The 18,778-nt window shown below is 36.5% G+C and overlaps 1 protein-coding gene across 3 annotated transcripts; it reads left to right on the top strand.

Moving 5' to 3' along the window:
• Window positions 1-14: 14 nt before the first annotated feature.
• On the top strand, window positions 15-18,546 carry nSyb (neuronal Synaptobrevin). Of its 3 annotated transcripts, XM_018514992.1 has the most exons (6): window positions 33-314; window positions 6,402-6,619; window positions 7,770-7,849; window positions 7,931-7,982; window positions 8,846-8,904; window positions 11,701-12,716. In XM_018514992.1, coding segments are annotated over exons 1-5 (366 nt in total). In that variant the 5' UTR covers window positions 33-312; the 3' UTR covers window positions 8,860-8,904; window positions 11,701-12,716. The 3 variants fall into 3 exon arrangements, with proteins under 3 accessions (XP_018370492.1, XP_018370493.1, XP_018370494.1); XM_018514990.1 differs by lacking the exons at window positions 8,846-8,904; window positions 11,701-12,716 and adding an exon at window positions 16,872-18,546 and having other exon boundaries at window positions 15-314; XM_018514991.1 differs by lacking the exon at window positions 8,846-8,904 and having other exon boundaries at window positions 29-314.
• The last annotated feature ends 232 nt before the right edge of the window (window positions 18,547-18,778 follow it).

Raw genomic sequence — 18,778 nt, 5'->3', positions numbered from 1 at the left:
CGAGGCGTAGAAACGCGAATAAAACGCGTAGCGACGAATGCGGAGGTGAAAATCAAAGTTCGAAGGTGAACCATCGAGATATATCGCTCGGTCGCGCACGCGTGCGCGACGATATCGCACGGCGGCGTGCCTCCTGGAAATTTTATCAATACCGCGGCGGCCATCTAGTCTTGCTGGCAGTTGCTCGCGAAAAGTTACGCGCCGAACGCCGAACGACCGACCGACCGGGGGTGTCGCCGAGCAAGCCGATCTCGACAAATCGACGAGGATTACCGGAACAGGAAGAGCCCGAGGCGATCGACTACGAGCAGCATGTGAGTACACGTGATAATAATACGGAACGCTGCGAATGCTCGTATTCCGGAGGAGACTGCGAACGAGACTCCCGGTAGATATCCGAAGGTTCTCCTCGAGGACGTTGCGAGGATCAAGTTTCTACCGTTCTCGATGTCGAAAATCTTAGACGGAAAATCGAGCGAGTCTTTCTTTCAGCCAGTTTCGACGAACGAATAGTCTCTAAAGACGACATAGTTGTGAAATCATGCTAAACGGAGTAATTAAGGTGACGCACATTAGCTTCGTGTTAGACTTCGCGTTGCGGTACACCGAGTGCAATTTCCGAATGCGCTATCTGTTGAAACATACTCATCGACGAAGCCTCGCGAATATCGGGGATATCAAGCGTTGTAAAAATCGAAATCGGGATGATATGATACACTTCCAGCTTCGCGCCTGTATACGATGATACAAATGGCGATTGTGTCGTGGAGCTGCATCGAGAGTGAATTCCGTGGCCATTCCATAAACGAATCGAAAGCATTAACGTAATTGTGTCTCTTTAAGGGGGAGCCTCTACACAAGACTGTGACGCATAACTAGATCAATGAGCGATTAGAGTAGAACGGTGACTATATTACGTGCTCTATCGCGCTCGGCCGCGATTCAGCCGTGAAAAGCGGTTCAGCGAGAAGATGCGGCGATCGATGGAATTTTGCGGGTATGAATGCGCAAAACCGCGTAAGAATCGCGTAAGGAACCCGCGGCAACTCGACGAAGAGGGCGAGAATCCCTGTTAGTAAAATACGTTTTAAGACGCAATTGCCGAGGCTTGTCGCCGCCAATCGATCCTCCTCGCACGACCCGCGTCCGTCCGCGGCACACGGCAGAATTTCCGATAGAGTGCAACGGGGCTCCGCACGATGCCCGGCACGTATATTCGCTTTTGAGAGAAATTAATCGTAACGCGGCCCACAACCGCCGCGACTCTTCGAACCTCTCGAGGGATACACCATATAATGCACTGACCCCATCCGACGCGAATCTTTTATCTAAAGAGTGGAGTGAGTGGTGGAAAAACCGAATTATTCACGAAACGGTCACGTCGCGTGAGAATTTTTCCATATCTCCATCGGTTATATTACTTCACTGAGAGAAAAAAAATGGTTGCAATTATCATAATTTAACTGTAATTTGTGGTCATTTTTTGGGACTACTATATATTTATGGTTGTTTCAACCATGCAAATATACTCAATTCTGCTGTCAATGAAATTGACAAATTTTTGGCAAATTTTTAGTTTCTTAAAAATATATTTTTTGTTATTTTTTACCATATAAATAGTGAATTTAAGAGAATTATTATATTCACTATAATTGCGAGTGCACTCTAGATAAAAATGTCTATTTTATTTATCATTTATATCTTGATTTTTACTATATTAATATTTGTGAAGTTATCATAATTAATATATTTACAACATTTTTATGTTTGAAAAAACTACATATGTGATGATTATTACTAACATTACAGCAGTAATAACCATAAAAATGAAGCTATATAACTATAATTATTTTATCATGCAATTATAATCACGAATATTAAATATTTTTTTCTTAGCGTTCGTATTTCAGATTTGTCGTTGACTTTTGTGTTAATCATTTTACATTCTGATGGATTCGTTAATTAATTAATTTATTTATTTGTTAATAGCGGCAATAGAGGAAACTAAACACGGTAATCGGATAGTATAGCACGATAGAACTACCTTAATTAATCTCACTTTTGAATGCAGGCTGTTATAGCTTTCTATTTCTCTTTCTAACTTTTCTCATTATGACCTTTCGCATCCGGTTTCCATCCACCCAGCTCGATCATACGCAATATACTCGTTCAGCCAATCGTAGGCGTATTTATAAGCATCGCTGTTATCTGCTCAAATATTTCGCGATCTTGAACAATCTCGATGGAGGAGTGACTCAAGCATAATGATTTGACTGTCGGCTATCGTTACGACGCCTACACGTCGTTGGCAAGTAACTATGGATCTTTTCGAAGGACACGTGATAATTTCGGGTCGCTTTACAATCGCAATGCGAATTGCGGGGAAGATTAAAACGCGATATCGAGCACGTTATCAGACCTCTTTTCATTTCAGCGAATTTCTTCGTATATTGATCAATCGCGATTAGAGTAATCGCGATCGACGCGATCGCGATTAATTATCGCGTACTTTGCGCATTTTGCGCACTCGACGTGATCGTCGGATGCCTAATTGTGATCATATACGAACACGTACATATATGTATAGTCGGGATCAATCGCGCGAAACGCGATGCACTGCTACTACATGTCGGCTCGCAGTTTCTATATTTAGATAATCAATGATGAGCACATTTACGGCAATGTTCTACAGCTTTGCTAGACGGAAAGGTGCGCGTTCGTACGTAACTTACACATGCGTTGCAATCCGGGTGGCGAACAATGAACCGTTCGCCGGATTGTTCGATCAGAGACGACGGAATGAATCCTCGAAGCGGCGGCGAACTACAATATACCGACTACAATTTTGTCCTTGAAAGTTCCGATTTAATAGACTATAGAGAATTGCTGCTTTCTTTTAACACTTCCTGAATTACTGAAAAACTACTGATAATAAAATTTTTGTACCGAATTAATATCTCACATAAATTCAACGATTTTTAAAATAAGTAATTTGTGTGTGTGATAAAAATTTGCTATGTTAATTTCATGCATTTTATACTTTATATATCTTACTTTCATTATTTATTTTAAATTTCTTGCAAGTATAAATTTTTTGTCTTCAACGGTACTGAATGAATTTCTCAGCGAAAAAGTATAAATAAAAAGCAAAATATATAAAAAAAATGTTAAGCTTAATGTTTTACGCAGTGTAATGCAAATATCCCATAAATATCCACCGTTCAGCGCGAATTATACTAATCTAATAACAAGAATGGAGCAGTATCCGCGATCGATGTATTAATCCCATTATGTATCCTATTTTACGTCATGGGGTGAATATTTCTCGGCATTTGCGCGCACAATTCATAGCTATGGCGATCGAATAATATTTCGATACATGTCAAACAGCTATATTATAAAATAAACAGTAGCAGCAGAAATTTTCATGTTCATCAGAAAACATTTCAATAAATAAAAAAATGTATTCGTATTTTTAGAAACAAATGCTCTTATCAATCTCGCGATAAGTAAATATATTGAAGCAATCAACAATAACAGGAGAAATTTTCGAACCGTGTCGAAAAAATATTCGACGATGAGCAATCAAATTGTACTAATATATGGAAATATCGCAAACATTCAAACGCAATAATAATACAATTACGCAATTTAGAATAATTACTAAATATAATCGATATAATTATACAATTTTAATCGAGTTAAAAATAGAGAGACAGATGAGAGAACGTAACGGTATAAATTACTGATTTTATCAATTACTCTGCTAATTCTGCTAAAATATATTACTAGAGAATTGCGTCGAAATTTCGCGACAGATACCGGACGACGGCGACCGAATATTCCGACGTCGCGTCCGACATCTCAATGGGAACGATATGGAGGAGAAGCACGTACGATTCTCTTGTGTGTTAAACTATTCCCACCGACGGTATTCGAATAGTCGATCGATCGGCTGTTGCCACTCGGTCGTTCGATCGCTAGGCCAAAAATAAAACCCGCAACCCGTTACCGACCGCTTTTCAATCCGCCATCGCGCGTAGCCGGCATTTTTCCAAATCGTAGTACCGTAACTACGAACACGTACGACTCGTAATCTCTGCGATTTACGTCACGCATACCCGCCGCAACAAGATATTTATACATATTGATAAGCACGGAGCTTTCTCTGCAAGAATTAATATAGATTCATCGATTTTATTACGATATAATTGCGTAATTTTTTTCCTAATTTCATTTAGCCAATTAATTGACAGCTTACAACGACATACGACAATTGAGGGGATGGACGGAATAAAGGCACAATTCTTTACTTAGGCCCTTTTTCAGGCAATTAGCTTTTTCATGTAGTATTGATCGTAATAGAGAAAATTTATAACATGCAACTTCTTAAAGACATTACATATATTAAATTCACTTAATATTGTATCCATTTATGTAAAATAAAAAAAGTAGCAAGTTATTTTAATTTTTATTAATATCAAGATTTTGTAATTAGGTCTTTATTCCGCCCATCCCCTCAATTCTTAACCTTTTCGACCGTATTGTCGACGCAAATTACAGCTTTTGTCCTTGTCGACGATCATTTAATTGATATAAAGAATATATTTAATGAAGACTTTATATGATGAAGAATATAGAATAATGGCATGTCAAGACAGGAATGGGAGATTTAATTATCCCGGTACATAAGTTGTTGAGTAATTAAATTGGTATTCCTGGCAACAGTGCCTCAAAAGGTCAAATAGCTTGTCGGAAATCCTATAGAAAAGAGATTTACAGAACGATATGCATATCCATAACATGTATATACATGATTTCCCACCCAAGCATTTCCATATATAGTAGATGAAAAGGTCTGTGCGTCTAATCCTATTTAAAACAGTTTTACACAATAAAGGATGTTTCATATTAACGCGAGATGTACGAGAAAAACATCTCTTTAATCAGTTAAGTATTTTCAACGATTAATCAAAAGTATCCTAAATATTCCAAGTAACGTCGTGCAAATCCATAACATGTATATAATTTTCCACCCAAGATATTTCCACATACAACAGATAAAGAGATCTGTGCATCTAATCCTGTCTAAAACGGTCTTATATAATAAAGGATATTGTTACAAAGTGCTTTTTTTCTCGTAAGTAAGGTTTAAAATTAATCCGACACATAAAGAGAAGGAAAAAAAAAAGAGAATATAAAAAGGAAAAGAAACATCTTAAATATTTTCGATTAATCAAAAGTATCATAAAGATTTAGCAAACACATGGCTTCATCCAAAATCTTAATGAAATGCTCACAAAGTCGTTCATAACGATCTCGATCGTTTGACTTTAAATATTCGTGTGTAGGTGCACGTGTGTTCTGAATTACAATCTCCTGGGGTCACACGAGTAGTCGACATTATCAATGACCTTTTCTCTTTCCGCATCCGCTTGTTCAACAAACACGTTTTAATCATAAATGCGCCCGGGGACAATGTACCAGCACCATCGTCGCGTCGTTAAATCTTCTTAAGAGTTGGAGAGAAAAGTTGGAGGGAAAACGCGTGGTCCAAGTTAATACGCATCAAGTTTTTGCTACTAAACGGTACAAATGGCGAAATCGTGTCATGAACTTTGCCCTTTCGCGGTGCTTTCCACCCGCGGCTCGATATGGGGAAAACCTCACGCAGCATCCAGCACCATAGGGCAAAACGACGGCATATAATTCCCGGTTTGCGCGTTCCGGGATGAGAGACACCCACCCGCGTGTTTATTTCACTTTTTAAAGCTATCGAGGAGAAACGCACGCGCGTACGGAGGGAATATACAAATAAATCCCACGCCGTGCACAAACCGCAAAATACAAGCGATATCGATGATAAATACGCGTTGATAAATATACAGTTTCGACGGCGTGTGTTATATGGGTAAAGATATTCACCTCTATCGGCCCTTATTTATCAGCATTCAACTTTCGAAACCATATTGACACGAGACTCGCTGCACCGAGAAAAAATGACTAGATTAATTGAAATTCTAGTTGAAAATTGATGAATCAGAATTTTCTGGTTCATACTCGTTTCTATCAATGTAGTTTAAATCTGGGTTCAACTAACTCTTCATCTTTATCTAATTCTGAGAATTAGAATAAAATGAAGAGTAAGTTGAACGAGATTAGGATTAATCTACATTGCGGTATAGAAATGAGCATAAGTCTCCTAGAATTCTAATTGAGATAACCGAAATTCCGATTATTTTCTGAGGCATTAAATTTGGCCGATGTTATACCAACATTTCCGGGGGAAGTGGTATATTCGTAAAGGATCGCGTTTGTTCAACGCCCGATTGTATCGTGATGATACATTGGGTGTGATAACGCTAGTTGTCATCTTCTCGAAATCGCGTCTTTGTTCGCAGGGCTACGGAGGGTGGTTTAGCACCGGATGCAGCTGCAGGTGCAGGTGCCGGCACCGACGGCATCGTCGGTGGCCCCAGAACGCCCCAGCAAATTGCCTCGCAGAAGCGGCTGCAGGCGACGCAAGCGCAAGTCGACGAAGTCGTCGACATCATGAAGACAAATGTGGAGAAGGTCCTCGAGCGCGATCAAAAGCTCTCCGAGCTCGACGATCGAGCAGGTGAGATCCACTTTTCACGCAGCCGAAAATTCTGCGTTAAAAAAATCGACGCGACGGGGAGTTCGCTTTTGTCAAAGTTAAAAATTTGTATTTAATCTTAGTCAACACTTAATCCCCTAAAATAGATTCTATTTTGCCAAATTGCATAATACTTTATTTTATAATTATGCATATTGCTTCATTGTCACGCTGTACTTGCTCGCGCGCGCGCGCGCGCTCATTAACACTGATGTAGTCATTAATTATTATATACGTCACTTGATTGTTCTGCTTCTACGTCAGGTACTTACTTATTCATGGTAAATATCATTTGTCGCACGTCAAGGAATTAATTAATGCCTTGGAAGAGCGAAAATATATGTTGCTGTATCTTCGCATAAAAGAAAATATCGTCCAAACTTTTAAAAAGATATAATTATAATACGGATTCAGGTCACGAATTGTATTGTATGCATATCACGACGCAATATTATATTATTATTCACGACCAATGTGTCGGTATACTGAATAGAAGCGCTAAAGAGAAAATACGGTCGTGGGAAAACTACACCTTCCATTCATGGTATCGTGGCAATAAAGTAGTCCGACCCTGCGCGTCTGACTATACGTTGATATCGATTACTGTGACACGCTCGAATCGATGCCACGTTATGTGGCTGATGAACGTCGATCTTTTATGCAATACGCACGTACTTTTATTATTTGTGTAAACATATACCTATTTTCGTACTAATAAGTTACATTATTTTATATTCTCACTAAATATTTTTGCGTTCTTTTCCTTTTCGAATGAAGTTACACTGAAAAAAATTTACTAAATCTTAATCGTATTTTTTTTTAACAGTACTAACTGTAAATTTTTATTTACAGTAAATAAATGTTTACTCAATAAAAAAATGATAGTTAAATCAAATTAATGGTTCCTGTATCAAATAAATATACGTTTACATTTAGTAAATATTTAGTTAATATTGCCTAAATAAATATTTATTATTTAAAATTTAGTATATATTTTTTCACTATACGTTGCCCCTATCGATTATTAATATTAGTAAACAGTTCTTATTTTGAGAGAATTCTTTTTTCTCGAAGTTATACGTAAACATATCTGAGATAAATCGGATGACACCTACGTAATTGGCTTTTGCAGATGCACTTCAACAAGGAGCGTCACAATTTGAACAACAAGCAGGAAAATTGAAGAGAAAGTTCTGGCTACAGAATCTAAAGGTGAGTGTCAAATTTCATTTAAAAAATTGTATGGCAATACTCGAAATATTAATAATGATTTTTCGATTTGTTTTTTAACAGATGATGATCATTATGGGTGTAATCGGACTCATTGTACTGGCCATCATTGTCGGTAAGTGTTTCACTGATTCACTAATGTTTAACAGTTGTCGACACTGCCACTGTAACTGTTTAAATGTTCTGTGCCATCTCGTCGATGTACCTCTCGTCCCGATTTCGAGCGACTAATTCAGCGTTACTTCCTTTTTTTTCTTCATCCATTTGGACACGGTGAAAGTGTCGACCATTTATTGAAATAAAATATAGAAATTAATATTTATTTTCAAATATTCGTATTCGATGCTGACAAATATAAATTTTTATTGGATAAACTGCCGTTTAGAGTTTATGGCTTTAACGGTGATCATTGCATTACATTGAATCAGTCGTTCCCATCTAATGTCTCTCTGTCGATTTATACCCTTTGTGCTAAGGAAACATCTACTACGTATACAGACGATTGTGTTTGCACGATGCGAAAGACGTCGCGATGTGAAGCGAAATGTCCGCGGATTTGCATAGCTTTTGAGAAATCCTTTCGGAGAGATCTCTTGAAGCTTCTCGAAGAAATGTGCCGAAACGAACTGTTTATCGTGCTTTGCCTGAAAATTACGTCGACTACTTGGCCTCATAATTCATCTTCACAAAACTTTACCAAAGATATCATACTCGCGAGCATCTATTTTCTCTATATTCCAGAATTCTTACTTTAAATTTTACAAAAGTTCTACATATTTCCTAGCATTTTATGACCGAAAAATGCGAGTATATTACTTTTTTTGCAAGAACACGTCTTTATCGCGCGGAATATGAAATGCGCGAGAGACGCCACTATGTAGCGTGATCTGTCAGAAAAAGTGGCGTCACTTTGTCTTCCTTCTTTTCATTCATCATCTAACACGTGTGAAATGTATGTATTTCTCTTTTCCCGTCTAGCGAACTTCATGTAGGCGCGCTGATTGGTGGAAGAGATTTGTGTGTGAGTGAGTCTGAAGGTAGAAAGCAAAACAATTGCGACATTGCGTATCGTTGTTGTTTCTCACCCCGTTTCTCTTTTTTACTTGTGTCGTAGAAAATGTATTTTCTGAATACCTCTACCCGTACGTTTCTCCAATTCCATTCTCGTTGTTTATCGTTGTCCGACACGTAAAAACTCCCCTCGTCCTAATATTTCAAAATTGTCTTTAATTTTGACAAATCACGTACCAAGTGTTGCCAGTTTTATAAAGAATTCCCCGGATATTTTTTTCTTAAAAAAATAATAACGACTTCAATTGTTAACTTTATTAAAATTCTCATAGACGTATTTTGTAATAAATCGTAATTATATTAATTATGATAATTGTGATATACAATTATCATGTTATTACTGTAACATTTCATTATTATTATGATTTTTTCCATTGGTTTTGCAAAAAACGTGCAAGTGCATCCGTGCTTTTATAAAACTGGTATTTTTAGTCGATGTTTATGTATATTATGTCTGCCTGTGATAGGAACTTGCTCTATCTGTTGCTACGTGTATTCCCTACGTAAGAACTTTTCATCACTGTCCAGTGTCGTTGCATATTTATGAACTACTGATTTAATTGGAAAGCGTTCCAATTAAGAATCGCTGTGGCGGTACACCGCGAGCCTTCATAAATCTTCGACGACATCCTTCCTGATTCCCTTCTCTTATCACAACACAGCGTACAAGACAACATTAAGTGTAAACAGTACGTAAAAGTTGCCATCATGTGTTTTCTCGCTAGGAATTGTCTCAGCATTTGATCCGACGTTTTGAGCGTCTCTTTAAAGTCCATAAGACGGAAAAAGCGACGCACTAGAAAATCACTTTATCATAATTTTAACAGTTTCAATGTCATAGATATTTGTCACAACGGTGTTGACTAAAGCCCACTTTAGACGATCTATAATTCGCGTCAGATTTCCAAATAAAACTGTTCTGATGTCTACACTATATTGTTTTTTTTTTTTTCTTTACATTAGATAGCATATAAAATTATGAGACTATTATCTTGAATTTTTATACGAATTATAGATCGTGAACCTTAAATGTATTGCGTAAATTAATTTTGAAACAAACTATCGGTTTCTTTAACGAATACCGATAAATTTGTAAAAAGGAATGTTTGCCAAGACACGATCATACCTCACCCTCTGTGTGTGTTACGACTGTAATCGTTGTTATGTGTCTGTCTGTACTTTTCGGTGGTATTCTCTTTCTGAAGTTGGTCCCAGGCAGTGATTTTCAAATTTCTGGTGGTCAATTAACAAAGAAAAAGATACCGAAAAAGTGTAACACACGTGAAACAGGCTGAACATACAGCTTTAAACACTGTGATTCGCAAATTCTGCGGTGGCAATAAAGAAACGATACAAAATACCACCCAGAAATGAAAACACAAGAAATGAAAACACCACAACGATAAACGACAACATCAACAACAAGCACAATATCGACAACAGTAAGAATTATCAAACAACTACAACTACAACAAAGTTTCTGTTTAATCCTATTCTACTCTTCGGTACGGTAAGCTATGATTTTATTGTTGCACCCGATATTCTATCTTTTTCTCTCTTCTTACGCCAAAATGCAATTTAAATCTTCTTCAATTAGCACTTTCTCTTACATTTCTTTATTTTATTTATTTACTTATCTTTATATATATTAAAAAAAAATTCTGCTAAAAGTACGAATGTATAATTTGCGTTGATTTTGTAAAATATATTTTTGATCTCTCTCATAGTTTATATATATATATATTATATATACAAAATTAATTACAATATTATATCAATTTATTTCATTTTTTGCATACAGTAAATTCGTACTTATTACATTCTGCATGTTTCTCTTTTTCTCTCTCTTTCTCTCCCATCATTCATCCTCTTCTTTTCTCTTAAATAACATTCTTAGTACAGCGCGAAACTCATACACTGTATATATTGTCAAGATATGCATATTTTAATAATCTTATACATTCCAATATTATAAAGACGAATCATAGCAAAAGTTTCTGGGACGATCTTCGCGTATCGTGCTTGACCTCTTATTGCGGAGCATGTGCAATCGATTTAATTATTTCCTCCTCGATTGAAAGCTGATGTCGGCATAGCGTTGCATGGCTTGTACATTATGTGGAATGTGCCGAAAGCTTCTAACGCGAACAATTTCAGCCAGAAATTCGGCCAGAATTTCCAGTGAACCACGGCCAATTTTGTCGCCTACAGTGTGAAAAGGAAAAAAGACGGACTCCGGACTTCTGGCAAAAAGTGAAACTTTATATCTTCCCACTAATTATTTTCGCAGAGGAAAATTTATGTATCGTGTGTGTATCGAGTGGCCTCTGTATAAACGCATTTACGCTTCTGTAACTACTTGCATGCAATTTTTCCTTATCATTATGGCTAATGGATTGTTATATGCTTTAAGTTGCGGACGTCAGTGAGTTTAGTTTATCAAACGCCTCGTCGTGGATATAATGGCGTGAATCTATTTTTCAACATTTCAAAACTACTAAAACGTATAAATTTATACTCTTCATAATCTTGATCTTGATATACATTAAATTTAAATGCTTGTCCACGCCGAGTGCGATCCGCCATGAGTCTTCGCATGCGAAAAATGGCGAAATAAAGAGGAAGGAAGTAAAAAAAAAAGATGGAGAACGGAAAGAAACAAATTAAAAAAAGTCGAAGAGACAAAATATAAGAGCAACATGGGGCGAATCATTGCCGTCCCTTATTCATTGGAGGAGACCAAATGTTATTATTGTTTTCAGCGAGCGTCACCGGCGGCAGCAATACGCAAAATTGAACGCGAGAGTAAGAGCTAAAGTAAAATAACGTAACAACTACAGCAACAATAAAAAGAGAGGTAAAAGGGGAAGAGGAGGAACGAGAAAGAGAAGAGAAGGAAGAAACGGCGGCTGAGAAATTTCCGAAGAGGAGACGGTTTTTAGAGGGATAGATCTCGCAAGATGGAAATTGTGATGAGCCGTTGACGAGCTCTGCCGGAGTTCTCCGCGAACGTAATCGTCGGATCGATCGCGCGCGGGAATCAATCGATCGATGGTCGGCCTTGGGATTCATCGTGGGAAAGGAGGAAGGATGACGGCGGATGATCGGAAGCAGGAAACGTTGATCCGAGCGGGAACAACGAAGAGAGCCGTCGCGACGACCACGGAACTTTCCTGTTACCCTTCGTAGCGGTTTTTTTTTTTTTCCTTTTCCGGATCGAGTAGAGGAAGTCGAGGGATCCACGCCGAACCGGCACGGTCTCCATATCTCGCATGGACGAAGGTTGCGTACGATTATTAACACGTGCGAAATTCCGCTGATTTCTCCATCATTATTTCATCGCGTTATTACTTTAGATTATTGTTTGATACAACTGACGTGTATAACTTCATTGTTACCACGCTCTTTTCGCAACAGTGCGTTATTTTGAGGAACGTTAATTCGTATCTTAAGTTTCGGCGAATGCGAAATTAAAATTGAAAATACACAGATCTTAATTTCTGGATTGAAGATATTTTAGATCTATCTTAGGTCTTAGTTTAAGTTTTGTTGGAGATTTTGTTAAGCGGAATTAAAACTGATCCTATTAAAATCTCATGACTAAACGCAGCTGATTGATAAGACGAGATACGTGCATCGCGCTTTCCTTCGTCCATCTTCGTTAATTAAGATTGTCCGAAAAAAAGTTAGAAAAAATGAGAAATACAGAAACAAATGGTTATTGTAAACAAAGAAGCGAAAAGTTCGCGAAAAGAGAAAGAAAATTCGTTATAGCAGCGACACATAATACTTAAATATATAGGAAATATATATATATATATAAATATATATATATGTATAGAAAGAAAAAGATAAAGAAAGACAGGGTGTCCGTAAAAACCTCCATCATGTAAAACCTCTCCGACGAAGGCAGTTGCTGTAGTACATACGCGACGCGTTCACGATGTATATCGAAACATTTACTTTATAGACATAAATGTAAATCACGCAAACTGTAAATAATATATCATTTGTCTCTCACGCGCCATTTATCGGATTCAATCCGCTCCAATTATATATTGAGCAGAGTCACTTGTGTCCTTTAATTGTTCCTTTGTCTTGCATCTTGCTTTTCGCTTTTCGCGAATTGTAATGAAAAAGAAAAAATCGATGGGTAGGGAGGGACGGAATAGGAGGGAGAGAAGTAAACGGAAAAGAAATAATATAGTGACAATCGCCTGCCTTCGTCGAAGACGGCGATCAACGTTTTCGAGCAGCCTGTGTACAGTAAATCTAAGAAATAATAAAGAATGGGGAAAAAAAAGAAAAGAGAAGGAGAAGTGAAAAGGGGTGAGAAGACGAAGGGGGTGGAAAAGAAACGCCTTGTTGTAGGGAGGCGCAGCAGCTATAAGTAACGTTTTATGGCTTTAAAGATGAATTATCTACAAGATGTTATGTATACATGTTAATAATAACGATTACGATGATGATAATAATGGTAATATTAATAATAATTATAATAAAAACGACGGAGAGGGGGTTGCTTTGCCCGCTTCGCGGATGCGATCGCGCCGAGAAAGAGAGGAACTCTTGTCATTTCGATTCGAGAATATCCGAGAGGGTAAGGCTCCATCCTCGATCATCCTCTTATCGTTCATCCGCGAGATAAGACGTTTATTAGCGACAAGAGCAAATATTGTGCCCGACACGCCGATTATTCGTCGACGAAGATCGTCGTCGATCTCCGACGATCTTATCCGGTCCCCTTCCTTCTTCCGTTCGATCCTTACTGATTTCGGTGCTGCTGCTGCTGCTACTGCTGCTGCTGCTGCTGCTGCTGCTGATTCAGCAATAATATCGAGAGACGAAACCATCGTCCGCGATCCTCCGCAATTATTCCTCCCTTCGATCCCGTCCCGACGCGCGATATTTGTGGATATGCCTGCAGGCGCCATTCCGTCGCGACTTTCGGACGCGACGAAATTCATCAAGCGAGAGAAGAGCTTTTCATCGAGTCGATCGGCAGAATACGATCGACTTTGCTTTCGTTCGCGCCGGGATTCACTTTAGGACAAATTTTAGGAAGCGAGATTTACGACAATATTTCAAATATTAATTGTTTGCAATTATTGAACGATCTGATTATGTACTTAATTATAGCGTTAATTGGTCAAAATAAAATAAAGAAATCATCTAATCTTCTTCTACCTTTTTTCAAATTGATTTTTCTTACACAAATATTTGTCACCTAGCAATTTATTGTAATTAATTTTTAATGACATTGTTAAAAATAATATTGATAATCTCATTGAGGAATCATTGGGGACCACAAGTTGTTAATGCGATACGCTTTTTTGCTGAATCGCGAATAATCGCAAGGATGAAAAAGCGAAGGGCCGATCGACGAATGAGAAATTCTTCGAAGTTGTCGCGCGAAATGGCTGCACACCCGAGTTATAATATTTAAAAACGATCATTCTATGTTTATCAACTTATCAACACATAGCTGTACGTCATATCTTAACCGTGTCGACGTATCCCTAATTATTAACGACGAATATGACCCTGATGCTGCGCTTTGAACAATTGTACAGTATCGAATAAAAAATACACTGCGTAGTTGAATTGAAGTTATGAAGAGGCAACGAAGAAGGGGATCGATTATAATTTTCTTTTTTTTTTTTTTACTTTTGATTAAATCGTACTTCGATCGTAAAATCCTTACATACATATACACGTCTATTATTTTTTATAAGCACACCGACGTTTCTAAGATTTTTATTACTGCATTTTATATTAATGAATAAAAGCCACGCGTTTCTCAGTTCTCTTTCTTTTATTTTGCTGCACGTAAAAGAAAAACAAGATACGTTTCTAAGAAGAAAAGGTTTTATTCGGTTATGACTGGAAAAAAGTTAGAAAATTTTTTTAACACCTGTTGACGATTGAATATATATTGCAATGCGTCTTCCAGGAAGAGGATCATTATAAAGCCTAATATCCGTTAAATCCAAAAAAGAGGTAAGAACAATAAACTTGCTATTGTATGCCGGTGTACATTTTTTAAATATATTTATCTACTTTCTTAAGAGTTTTATTTTTATATTCTTTCTTATTTGATTTCAATCTATACTTCCTCAGTGAAGCAGAGTCGTGAAGTAGCACACTAAGTACTATTATGAAATGATGCGCAATATGTGCTTTTTTAACTGACAATCGCGTGATTGTGTAGTACATTTCAAAATTGTTAAATTAAATATTTTTTTTAAATATATAATTTAAAGACATATTTTTATAATTAAGTTATAATCATTTCCTAATTATTAATTTATTAATGAATGTACGATCGATATTTCCTTATAATTAAACTCTATTGAAATCTAAATTTTTTAATACTTTTTTATATTTTTTGTCAATTAATAATTGCAATAATCCAATTATAACATTTAATATCAGTAGCCTCGCGATATTAAAAAAAAGTTATAGTAAACATGTTATTTTATCTTTGACTTTTATTTCTCTGCGTTTACATTTTCTCTTACGAGTTTTTTCTGTCCAACAGTTGCGTAAAATATGTGCTTCCATCTCATTGTGTATTTCATTATTCAGTTATTATTATTTCACACTGTCAGGCAGTCATTATATATTCGTTTAAATACTGCTGTGTTAATAACATGAATATATTATAATACAATATAATAAATTCACATTCCATGTGATCGTTTGATCGAAAGTAGAAGACACGTCAGTGATATGTGTGTGTCCAATTACTGTCGCTTCGTAATTATTTCATTCACTGTCCATTTGTACAACTGTTTCAACTTATCGTTAATGTAACAAATGGTGCCGGGCGCGCGCACATATGTTGAAATTTAAAGTAAAACACGACAATATCTACACACTATTATCTAACGGAATAAAGTCACTTTGAGAGAGAGAGAGAGAGAGAGAGAGAGAAAGCGCGCGCGAGAGAGAGAATGAGAGAGGGAGAAAGAGAGATAACACTGTAATATAACACACTTGTTTAAAAAAAAGTGAAAATATCAATACAATTTCTGTGTTCTAGCGTTGTACAACCTGTATATTTTTTATTTATCCAAATTATATGTTTCTGTGTGTTAATTATAAAAATGTGGGAATAAAAGATATCAAATACGACATATTATTTTTATGCCGTAGATAAAAGATAGATCCTATGATTCAGATACAGAAAATAATTAACAGAGATATTATTTTTTCGACAAATTATTCTCAATTCCTATTAACAGTTGTGATTTTTTTCACTTTATACCTTTTTTCGTCGAAAAGCTGTTGTATTCAACTCGGTATTCAATTAAAACTTTAAAACAAAAATGTGAATATATACTGTATCTATATATAATCATATTACTCTTAAATGTGCAATGGTAAAAATTCTTTTCTTACTACTAAGAAAAAATTCTAAAAGTCTACTCATAGCTAGTATTTTGTTAAAGTTTAATTCTGTTTACCTATGCAGCAGTAAATAAAATACAATAATAAATTAATTAATTAATATTAATCAATGTTACTTTTCAATATTAGTATAACAAAAAACAATTTAAAAAACAATTAGAAAAGTGGGCTCTAGTAGAATCAAGCGAACGAGCATGAACAAGCACGATTGAACAACTTGCTTCAATGAACGCAAACAATGCCATCATACTGGCGATTCATTGAAGCAAATTGTTTTCATTCGTGTTTATTCACTCGATCTCTAATCTCAATCCGATTTGATACGTCTTTCTGACAAACTGACATACATGGAATAAATCTCTCCTCACAAATTTAAAAAACTACTGTAGAGAAAAGATGTTATATTTAATATAACAATGTGCAAGGAATTTTTCGTATCGATCCCCGTTATCGTTTTACGTTATAATTCTAAAACGCTCCGATATCAGACACTAATACAATATTTCTTTGAACGTTTCAGTGAAATTCATGCCGGAATCGGCGCCGGCTCCACCCGCGTACAACTATCCACCAGGTATGATGCCGCAGGGTACGCTGCAAGGAGCCCCGGGACCTGGTGCAGCTACGGGCGGTGCAGGGGGGACGGGCGCTGCGACAGGGGGTGGTTCGCCGCAAACCGCTGGAGCCGCGTTCGTCGGCAACCTGAACGCCGGTATGCACAGCGTTGTATAAACGACACGACGTGATAGTATTTGGGATAAAAAGGGAAACGAAGAGGATTCTGACAACGACATCATCCGCGGAAATAACTGGTCGACATATTCGCTTCGGCGATCATCCATCTGTTCGAATTATCATCGGTACATCGAAGAGCACGATGGAATAATCCGGTAACTCCATAAACCATAGAATCTGCTAAACGAATCTTAGAAATTATGGATTTACATCGTTTTCTCGGAACCCTTCGACTACCACGCGTCTAATCGTCTTTTATGTTGAATTATTTTGTTTCTTCGTCAACGTGATACTGTAATAATTAATTCCATTGTCCCTACTATTAGCAATTACTATGCAACAATATTTTAGACATAAATTGCCTATACGTGATTATTCACTAATTTTTATTCAATTGTATTTGCATCTTGTTGATCTCATAGTCAAATCTTAAGTTATTTAAGTGAAAGCGACACATATCGACCGGTCTTTTCGTCGTTCAAGAAGGAAGAAATGAGATCTATATTCTACCACTCCAGGAAATCAGCGGAGGCTTTATTTTCAATGAGAGTACATAATATATGAAAAACCCTACGATTACAAATTTCACGCTCAGCTAAATATTCGCTAATCGAAAAACATACAAAGAGCGAAGTGTCGTTCACGATAAAATACACGGACATGTGTATCGATGTATGTACATACATACATGTATATGTACATACATTATTACGAATTATCAATGTAAGATTCAGTCTATGTACATATATATATAAATACAGAAATTATTTATATGTTAAATCATACGTTAACCGAATCAAAATACAGGAGAAACGATAATGGAGAGATGATTTGAAAAGATTGACGTAAGTATATTTCAAGTCCACTTTTGACCGAGAAATATGTAAAAATGTCGGGTGTGCGCGTTGCGTAAGATATTTCATGTAAGTGATGGTTTTTGTGCTTTGCCTGTACATTTATAAAAGATTGTCTCCGACAATAGGCCTTCTGGACAAATGTGAAGTGGATTTCGACGCCAAATCCTTTAACTATACTAGTCTCTTTGAGATTTATGTAATTATTACAATTATGCAATTATACGAATCGCCGTGATCGCAAAAATTGTTTAATGTAAAACGTAGAAAAGTTTAACGTGATTTTGTAGCAAACAAACGATTCCTTAAACACATCCTTTTTGCACGATGTTATTAATATAATAGTTTTACTTCATAGTATATATTGTATATTTGAATTTATTATTTCTTAAAACAGTGTTTATATATGAGACGTTTTACAACCGAAACTGTATCGCAGAATTTTATGTGCTTAAAAATTAAAATTGGTATATCAAAACATTCACATATAGGACTCTAGTTTCGAATCCCACTTTGTCTTTTGAAAAATTCATTGTGGGAGATTCAATATGGCAGCCAAAAGTGAGAAGAACCATGGCTGGAAATAAAGAAAATTGAAAAACCACAAGGGAAATGATACACAAACGTTTTGTATGTGCCAAGTTAATCTATGAGATGTACAAATTTTGTGAAAAAAAATTGAACCAAAAATTTAAGATGGCGATTCCAATGTGATGGCTCAAATCAATAAAATCAATTAAAATGATCTCTTCAAACTGATTATAATTTTTCATGAATTATTTAAAGCTGTCTGCATTTTACAGGGTTGAAACTGTCTCTGTATTGTGCTCCAAGAACT

The sequence above is a fragment of the Trachymyrmex cornetzi genome, unplaced genomic scaffold, assembly GCF_001594075.2.
Source record: "Trachymyrmex cornetzi isolate Tcor2-1 unplaced genomic scaffold, Tcor1.1 scaffold56, whole genome shotgun sequence".
NCBI lineage: Eukaryota > Metazoa > Arthropoda > Insecta > Hymenoptera > Formicidae > Trachymyrmex > Trachymyrmex cornetzi.
The sequence above is the reverse complement of the archived record's forward strand: the minus strand, read 5'-3'. Positions and strand labels throughout refer to the sequence as shown.

Bases quoted from the DNA above. Each gene is read 5' to 3' on its own strand.
- nSyb (XM_018514990.1), top strand. The intron at 7,850-7,930 runs GTGAGTGTCAAA...GTTTTTTAACAG, and splicing joins TCTGGCTACAGAATCTAAAG to ATGATGATCATTATGGGTGT. The intron at 7,983-16,871 runs GTAAGTGTTTCA...TGAACGTTTCAG, and splicing joins TGTACTGGCCATCATTGTCG to TGAAATTCATGCCGGAATCG.